Genomic DNA, 9,221 nt, shown 5'->3' on the forward strand with positions numbered 1-9,221 from the left:
CTGCCTTAATTCTTCACAATGTAGCATGGTAAGGTGTTGGACACATTGGATCCATACTGATTAAAACGTTATGCAATTGCTGCAGATTATGGTGTACATGCATGATGCTTACTAAGTCCTCTTCTTTCCCCATTCCAAAGCATCATTATTGTTTCAGCAGGTCGTCTTTGCCACTTTCAACAGATGAACCTAATAAAGTGACTGCAGACTGGCAACCTGTTATTGACAGAGCCCTAGTTGATAAAGGTCACAGTGACACATGAGAAAGGGAGGAGTGGATTTATATGTAACTGATATAATTTAAATTTAGGGAAGAGGTACAGAACTGAACTTTGCTTAAAATTTGTAAATAATTAAAAAAAAAATGTAACAATTAAAATAAAACCAGGAATATTTCTCAAAACCTACAGCCTGCTTGTTTGGAAATAAATACAGTTGAAACAAGAAATTTATATTCACCGAATAAAAAGACATACACATTTTTTTCTCGCGCTTTCTTCAAATTCGGAAATTTACATACATTTGGTCTGTATGTAAACTTCTTCCTCACCCACAAACCTCTCCCAAGTTTGTGGGCGAGGAAAAGGGGGAGGAAGACAGGGAGGAGAAATTTCCCCCTTCACACCTTCTGAGCTGCAGTGTGGAGCTAAGAGCCGTGAAAACTCAGGCAGGAAAGATGAAGAAGGAGCTGGTGGTGTTTCTGCTTTGCCTGGTCCTGCTGGCCACTGAAACAGGTAGGATTGCATCTGGGAATAAAGCTGAGGGTAAAATCAGAGTCACAGAGAAAAGCAGAGAGATATTAGCACTATTTAATATACTTATTGTGTATCTTAACTGTGTTCCCCCCCCCCTGCAACTGGGAAGCTTCTTTATACAGATTGTGAAGGAAAAACGTATCATTATTTTTACAAGACTGTTTATTTTTGAAGACAGATGGGATTAGAAACAACATATTTTTGATTTTTGCTAAAATAAACAAGGCGAGTTATTTTATTATCCAAAGCATGCTGTTTTTGCTTTCTCGAAGCTCACTAAAACTCCTGGGTTTCAAATTGCGTGGCTTCTTTTTAATGTCCACATTTCTGGACGAGACAATTGCCACGTATTGCTGTGAGGCCCCGGCTGCAGCAGAACCTGCACCAGACGGGGCCCCGATGTTGACAGAAGTAGGTACCGTTCCCCTGCAGCTCGCTCATGCGCCAGAAGAAGACAGAGCCTCCCCGGCTGCATGCTGGGGTCACGTGCTGCTCGGAGTCCCTCTCCAGGGAGTGTGAAGGATGAATGAGCACTTTGTTACCGACCCGGCCTCCAAACACAGCCCTAGATTCAGAAAGAGAGAGAGAGGACAGAGAGTCCTCATTCTGCAAAGACCAGTGTTTACAGGAGCTGCTCCTCTGGGATTGGCTGTGGGGGTAAAAAAAAACAAAAAAAAAAACAGGCTGCCCTGGTTGAGGAAGGATGTTGTTCTGATTAGCCAATACCCAGCTGTGACAAAAACAGCTGGCATGTTTATGGAAAGACAAACAAAAACAGGCTGAGGTTAAACTGCAAGCTGAGAATACCAGGAGGAAGCACTCTGACTCACATCCACACAGCCAGGAGCTGAAAAACTGCAGTCCTGTTTGGAAATCGCTTCAGCCAGAGCCAGGGGGGGGGCTGGCCGAGTGTATCACAAGACAATGACCTGTGCAGACAAACTGTTTGTTTCCTCCTCAGTTGCCAACCCTATCATTGGGGAGAAGTTTGCCAAGCAGCTTCTTCGCAGCAAGAGGCAGGACAGGCCGGTGAAGGCCGGCCACCCCGATGAACCAATGAGGGTAAGGCGAGAAACAAGCAGAACCCAATCATAAAATATCTCACATTACAGAGTATATTTCACTCCGTTAAATATCTAACATTTCTTTATAACTTAGGCTTTATTTTATTGAGTGGATCAGAGCTGTAAATCAGCAATCAATCGCTTTCCTTTAGTATGGGCTATTTAGTTTATGTGACACTGAGGTGGGTCAGTTTCTTGTATTTTGTTCTTCAAAATGGGAAAGACATGTGAACAGGATATTCAGATAAGGAGAATGAGTGAAATTACTTCACGAAAATAACTTCTCGTCTAAACTTCTTCATATAGACTGTCAGATGAATATGTAGTCATTTCAAACAACTGGAATTGGATCTTGGCACCAGGTAGTGTAAGGAGGAGTGCAAGGGAAATATAAAGAAAAAGCTTCAGAGCCACTGGGAACTGCAGAACTGTGGACGGTGGGAAAGAAAAAGCTGTTCAGCTGTGAGGTTGTGTTTGCAGAATAAACCACAGAGGACTGAAATGTTCCCATCAATCTAAACGAAGAGAAGGAACCATGAAAGAAGACCCAGGACTGTGGAGAACCCAGAGAGAGTGGGGAAATTAAGAATACTGAAAGATCCCTCTCTCAGTATTGTTGTAGGAGAAAACTAGGTGTTATCCTATTTGCAAAACAGATTTTATTGAAATGTCGTTATTGCGAAACCCCACAAACCCCAACTGAATAAACGTGCTCAACTTAAAGGATGGATTCTCTATGGTTTCTAATGTAGGAATTTGCTTCCTGATCTTTTTTCTCGCATCTCATGAAGAAAGGCAGTAACTGTAGAAAGTGCTGTGTAAGCCCATGTTTTCCCAAATGCATGAACCGTTTATAAAACTTTATTTAACTAAATTACACTGAACTGTAGTTTAATACTTAGAATAATAAAAAAAATGTTAAAAATCACACAGATGAATAAATACGATTGTACGACTCATAACATGGGTGATGTGGCTTATTGCCCAGGGCGGCACAGGCTGTGTGGGCGGTCCAAGCTTATTGATTTTTGCACGTCCAGTGAATGTGGAATGTGTTTTTCCCCCAGTGCTGTGCACGGTGTAAACACTGTCACAAAACACACCATTGACGGAAAAAGGCTAATTACACTGAAAATAGTGTCAGACTGGAAGTCTCTGAAATTAACATTGAACAAATAAATGCCTCTTGATGACATGATTACAAATTTGTGTTTTGCAGAACTGGCTTTCTCGAGGGAGTTTATATTTCATTTGTTTGTCTGTGCGGGAGCAGGAAAAGGAAAAAAGTCGACGACGGGATGCAAGAAGGCAACCAGGGAGTAATTCAAGCAAAAAGTGCCACTGGCCATGCTTCTGCTTTTCAGCTGCAGTTCTAATAATAATAATAATAATAATAATAATAATAATAATAATAATAATAATAATAATAAATAAATAAATAAATAAATGCAAAACATGGAGTCTTTAAATGTAATGCAAAGTGTGCATTTGCAGTAAACCGTATCAGTACTTACAAACAAAAATTCTGTCAGAAACAAAGACTGGACAGTACTAAAGTTTCTACTCTGAGTGGATATGAATGTGAAACAGGGTTTTGTGCATCGAGTTGCTGTGAGCTGTGATAATGAGAATCATCAAGTTTGTTTGGAAACTTTGAATTATGGCCATGTTTATTTCTGGAAGCAGTGAAACATCAGTTTGAGTTTGATGCGTCTACTTGAGGTTTTTCTTCACCATCCTGTTACTGGATGTCAGTTTGAGATCAGATTTCACATTGAAGAAATTATGGCAATCAGTTGTTGTTTTTTTTCTATCTTATTTTGATTGGGTCGCTATAACTGTTTCCACCGTGAAAAACAGTTCAACCTTCTTTTATTGTGTTCATGGGTTCGCTAAAGGGACGTTATCATTGTTATTATAAGGAGACCTGAGGTTATTACGTGGTGTCTGCAGAAGTTTACTTTCATGGGGAGGGCTATCGTGTTCCAGTGTCTAGTATTTTTTTGCAAAGCTGTTAAAATAATAATAATTTTTAAAAACTCAATAAACTCACACAAGTCATGCTTTTCTGCACTCATCTAGTTTCATTTTCCAGTTGAACTGGAGCTGAATCAGCAGGATTTCACTCTGATTCTGCGATTCTCCCTGAAAAGTTACAATTTAGCAAACTGTGAAAACGAGCAATAACATCCGTCAGCCCAGAGGGCTTCTTCCAGCTTATTTATTTATCTTTTTTCCCACGTGTCTCCTTCGGGTGACTCTGCATCTCTCCACAGGAGCATCTGCTCCGCATGCAGGCGCTGGACCAGAGGGCCCAGGAGACCAACATGGAGTACTGGCTGAACCCCCACTGCCCCCCGCGCTGCGACAGGAACTACGGATACCCGGTCTGAGCACCAAGGTCTCCGCCAGTCTTTCCACATTCAGTTTTCGGATCCAATCCGTGCGCTGCCAAATTCGCTAATAAAATCAACGCTCTGCACTCATAATTTGCAGGCCTTCGTCGTCTATTCAAACATTTTAATGAAGTCCTTACGAGGCCACAGCAGAGCGTATATAGTCCCTGGGTCAAATTATCCTCTTCGTGGACTTTCTTGAATGCCAACAAAACATGTCCCCTAGCCTTCTTCCATGACGTTTGTAAAAATTTTCCCCCAAAAAATTATTGTTTTATTTTATTTTTTTTCTATTTGTAGTTGCGTTTATGGCTCAGCTGAGTTCAGACGAACCTTTCTCAGGTCAAGTTTGGAAATAAAGTGCCGTGTGACTGCTTTCTATTAAACCTGCACGCTATAAAGCGCTGACGGTGAAAAGATGCTGCTTCTTTCTCCAAACAGCTGTTGAAGTAAAAACAAAACACACGTCAGGCCGTCACACTGCGTCACGAATTAATTTGCTTATTTTTGCGTTAATCAAGCACGGTCTTATATTTATTTATTTTTTCCCCCCCGCTGCTTGCAGAAAACGACCAGGAACGACGGGACACGAATTTCACGAAGGGATCTTAAAAAAACAAACAAAGAAAGCAAAAACTTTTCTTCCTATTATTGTCCTTCAAACTAATACAAAATGCTTTCTAATGTATAAGAGTTTAGTTCACGTATTTTTCTAGTTGTAGAGATTTTTTTTTCTGAGTAACAATGGACAGCAAAATAAAATAAAATAATTAATAAATACCCGTGTTCAAACTCTTTATTACTATTATATATTATGTTTACAAATCAAACCATATGCTTTTTATGAATGGAGAGCGCAGACTGAAGCGGTACGCAGTCGATACGGAATTCGGGACGTTAGTGTCTCATGGCTGTATTAAAATAAAAAAAGAAAAAAATAACGCATACATGCAAACTCAACTGATTTATTGAAAAGCATCTAAAAAGCAATCTGACAACTTTCTGTTACGGCAAACATATCTATGAAAAATGTAAAATGATGTATATTCTTGGGAAAAAATTGATAAATGCACCTTGAAGGAAAAAAAAAAAAAAGGTTTAATTTAAAAAAAAACAACCCAAAAAACAAGACATTACAAAACTCTTTAGGACAAAACAAAACAATTTTTTAGTACTACTGTATTCAAAGTGCTCCAGTTTTTTTTAGTTTTACAGATACACTGTCAGGATAACCAGTTCAAATAATAGATTAAATATAAGACATGGGTATCTTTTTCTTTTGAACTCAGCTTGGAAGATATGAGGGGAAAAAAATACATTCTAGCTGGTTTTAGATGGAAAAATAGTGAAATTTAGGAGCTCTGTACAGAAAGCAGCATTCTGCTGCAAAGGAAACGTCACATTCACCAACACCTCAGGTAAAACGGACCTCATATCATTTGGTCAAAACATTAAATATATACCAGACTTTATATAATACTCCTTTATACATTACATACAAAAACAGCTTTGCTTAAATATCCCATAAACTTCCAGAATCATCTTTTGTCCTTGAAGAAGCCCTTGGAGGTGCTGCTCTCCTTGATGGTGACAGTCAGGAAGTTGGCGGTCACGTCCGTCACCAGCACCTTCTCCACGTTGCTGAGGCACGGCCTCCAGGCCGTTTGGTCCTGGCTGTCATCGAACCTGGTCGGAGACTGCCTGTCCAGAAAGTAAGGCTTCTCCATCGGCGGGAACTCGGTGGGTGGGCCGCGGCTCGCTTTGTGGTGGTGCTTGAGGTGCGCCGCCACCAGGTAGCTGGAGCCGTCTGTAGTCCTGTGTGGCTCCAGGCTCCGGTGAGAGTGGAGCTGGGAGACTTTCTGTGTGTGGTGATGATGATGATGATAATAGTGGTGGTGCTGGTGGTGTTTGTGGTTCTCTGAGTGTCTGTGGGCCAGCTTCTGCAACCTCATCTCCTCATCTCCCTGGAACTTGGACAGTTTGTGAGGACCGTGTCTCTCCTCTTCCTCTTCCTCCTCCTCCTCCTCCTCCTCCGCTCTTCTCTTGTGTGGCTCGGAGACGACCGGGCTGAAGTCGCCGTCTACAAAGCGGGGCTTTGGCTTCGGCCCCCTTTTTTTGGGTGCTTGGACGGTGCCGTCTGAATCAGTATGTTGAAGGGAAGATCGCTGGTGCCCGTGGAGACTCAGTTCAGAAGGTCGCACGCGCATGCTTTCTCCACGGTTGACGGCGCTCGGCGGGAAGATGGTGGGAATGACAGCCCTCAGGCCTTCTCTAGCCCTGGGGGTGAAGACCGGCTCGGGGGTTGGGTACGTAATGTGCATCCCTCGCACTGCTTCGCTCCTGAACTCATAAGACTTGGTTTTACCTTTCGCCTGCGCCTAGATGAAAATATTAAAAAGGCATTTTTAAGCTACACAAAAAGAAATTTTTTTTTATTAAACGACATGACAATAATGTTGGTGTTTTATAAAGGAAATCTTCAAATGTCAAGGCGCTTTTCTATCGTATACCACTGTGATATTACAAGACACAGCATCATCAGCTCTGAGACGAACATATTTTCTGTTTAGATTAAATCACAGATTAAACCAAACAAGTGCAACAAAAAGCTTTCCTTACAAATGAATTTTTTCAGTTGCCATGACAGCAAGCTGCTACGTTTTGACTAGTTTCACAAATTATGATTTCCAGCTCTCACATTATTGACAAACTAGAAACATTTTAGGTGCACTTTAACTACTGATAAGTAATTCAGAAACTAACAGCTTTTTTAGGTGGTTTATAGCAAGAATGCAACAGTAAGATTGACTCTTCCTCTCAAAAAAGAATAATTAAAATGATTTTTTAAAAAAACAAAAAAAAACCCTCATATAGTTAATCTAATGTCAACAAATATTAGGCTTCATATTCAAGAAATAGTTTTAAAAAATTCTTCTAAGCTGAAGAGAAAATAAACTGACCCCCAAAATAGCTTGAATTAATTTTGTATTTGTAGATTACAAAAGAAATAAAGGGAAATCCAGTTGGAACATTTTAACCTTGTGCTAAGCACATTGAGCTCAGGAAAGATTGATAGAATTACAACAGAAATTAAGAAAGAAAATAAATAAAATGAGTACTTCATCCCAACTTCAACTCACTTAATAAAATTAAGCCATTATTGGTTCTCTGGCTGTAAGCCAGTCTGTGCTGCATGTAGAACTAATTAAGGATGAGAAATATAAGGTTGAGGTCAAAGGTGCTGTGGTGGTAGATGACTTTAACAGCAGATGAACCTCCAAAAGAATTTCTACTTATTTATATGAATTATCATTACTTATATCTCTGCTGCAGATACTTTAAACAGGGAACAAAAATGAATGTCTCAGTAGACAACAGGGAACAAGAAGACTATTTCCAATACCAAAAGACACAAATATGGAATTGTTAACATACATACATACATATATATATATATATATATATATATATATGTGGTCAAACAAAGTTATTCTTCCCTTCTTTTGCATCTTTTGTTCGTTCTTACCAAACAACTCCCCCAAAAAACAAACATAAAAAAAAGACAAAGTCAACATGAGGAAGCCAAAAAAACTGGTAAGAACAAAATGCCATTATAAATTCACCTTAAGTAGAAACGTCTTTGGTTTCGGTCCCCTCTTTTTGGGCCCATACAGCTCTTGCTCACGCTCTCTGCGGAAAGAAAACATCAACACACATCCATAACGAGGTGTCATGGGAGCAAAGTGCACGGTTGCACACTTACTGCATATATTATGTTCACTGGTTGTATCCAGAAATGCTAACAGACGTCGTAATATTATAATTACCTCTGTTCGAAAGCGGCAAACAAACGGGAGTCCAAAATGTTCTCCTCTGGCTCCCAAGTGCTGTATCTGCGGAGCAGAGCATTAAATCAGACTGACAGGTCTGCGAGCGGACTCGTTAGCACCAGAGCTAAAAACCCATTGAGTTGATTTTAATCCCGCTAGCTTCGGCGAGCTAACCACGGTCAGTGCACAGACAGCTCTGCAGCGGCTCGAAAACATGTATAAGAAGCGGTGCGGCGATACTTACTTGGGCGACCATCCCTTCCATTTCACCAGGTACTCAATGCGACCCTGCGTGCCATCAGAAACAGAGCAGGACTCGGGTTAGCTTGCAGAGGCAACCGCAGTGTTACACTACGCTGATGTTAACACTGTATTCGGCTCTCCAGCAGAGGAGAGCAGAGCAGATATGCCTCCCTCCTACCTTCCTTATCCTCCGCTTGATGATAGACTCGGCCGCGAATACCCTCTCCCCGACGGCAGACAGCTCCATGTTTACTCCAGTGCTACCTACCGTTAGCCTGATGGGCGCTAGTTGAGCAGATATCCCCCCTCCTCTCACTGCACTTCACTCCCCTTCCTCCTCCAGAATTCCCGACAGACCATAATAGTACCGAACAGAATGGACGTCAGCACATTTTTTATAGCGTTGCTAAGGAACCGCCGTCGGAGGAACCACGGGCTGGATGGCCATTGGCTCAGCCGTTGCTACGTGAATAGGGTTTCTAAGTGGAGGAGGAGCCGGGCTGTTTTTTCTGGAGTAAAATGGTGGCCTATTTTTTATTTTTTTTATCTGCGCAGCGAATGAATTCGATTGAATCCGATTACTGAATCGTCTCACTAAACTTATGTAACGCCAACAATGAAAATAAATAAATTAATTAATTGATTAATAAATTAACAAAAAGAAAAATAAAGGGAAAAAGTCAATAACCATGGACGTGATGGTATTGAAAAAAAAAAAAATAAAACAAGCAAACAAAAACAAAAAACACAACTAAACAAACAGGCAAGAAAACAAACAAACAAAACAACAAGAGGCAGAAACTGAATACTTGTCTGCTAAGTGTTTAATGAAAATGTTAGACATTTTGACAATACGAACCCCTTCATTTATTTAGTTTAGAAGATTATCTGCATAGCTTAACCGCAGTACCCCTGGACATATTTTTGCAAATG

At 40.6% G+C, this 9,221-nt stretch overlaps 2 protein-coding genes across 2 annotated transcripts; one reads left to right on the forward strand and one right to left on the reverse strand.

Moving 5' to 3' along the window:
• Positions 1–560: 560 nt before the first annotated feature.
• c5h17orf67 (chromosome 5 C17orf67 homolog) lies at positions 561–4,832 on the forward strand. Its single transcript, XM_028018931.1, has 4 exons — positions 561–734; positions 1,717–1,817; positions 4,096–4,220; positions 4,781–4,832. The coding sequence occupies exons 1-3, from the start codon at positions 677–679 to the stop codon at positions 4,210–4,212; spliced, it is 276 nt and encodes a 91-aa protein (XP_027874732.1). The 5' UTR covers positions 561–676; the 3' UTR covers positions 4,213–4,220; positions 4,781–4,832.
• Positions 4,833–5,166: 334 nt separating this feature from the next.
• On the reverse strand, positions 5,167–8,650 carry cbx8b (chromobox homolog 8b). The gene is made up of 5 exons (XM_028018930.1): positions 8,467–8,650; positions 8,290–8,333; positions 8,043–8,108; positions 7,839–7,905; positions 5,167–6,593 (listed from the first exon to the last, which is right to left on the reverse strand). The coding sequence occupies exons 1-5, from the start codon at positions 8,533–8,535 to the stop codon at positions 5,754–5,756; spliced, it is 1,086 nt and encodes a 361-aa protein (XP_027874731.1). The 5' UTR covers positions 8,536–8,650; the 3' UTR covers positions 5,167–5,753.
• Between the last annotated feature and the right edge of the window lie 571 nt (positions 8,651–9,221).

Source organism: Xiphophorus couchianus, chromosome 5 (genome assembly GCF_001444195.1).
Source record: "Xiphophorus couchianus chromosome 5, X_couchianus-1.0, whole genome shotgun sequence".
Lineage (NCBI taxonomy): Eukaryota > Metazoa > Chordata > Actinopteri > Cyprinodontiformes > Poeciliidae > Xiphophorus > Xiphophorus couchianus.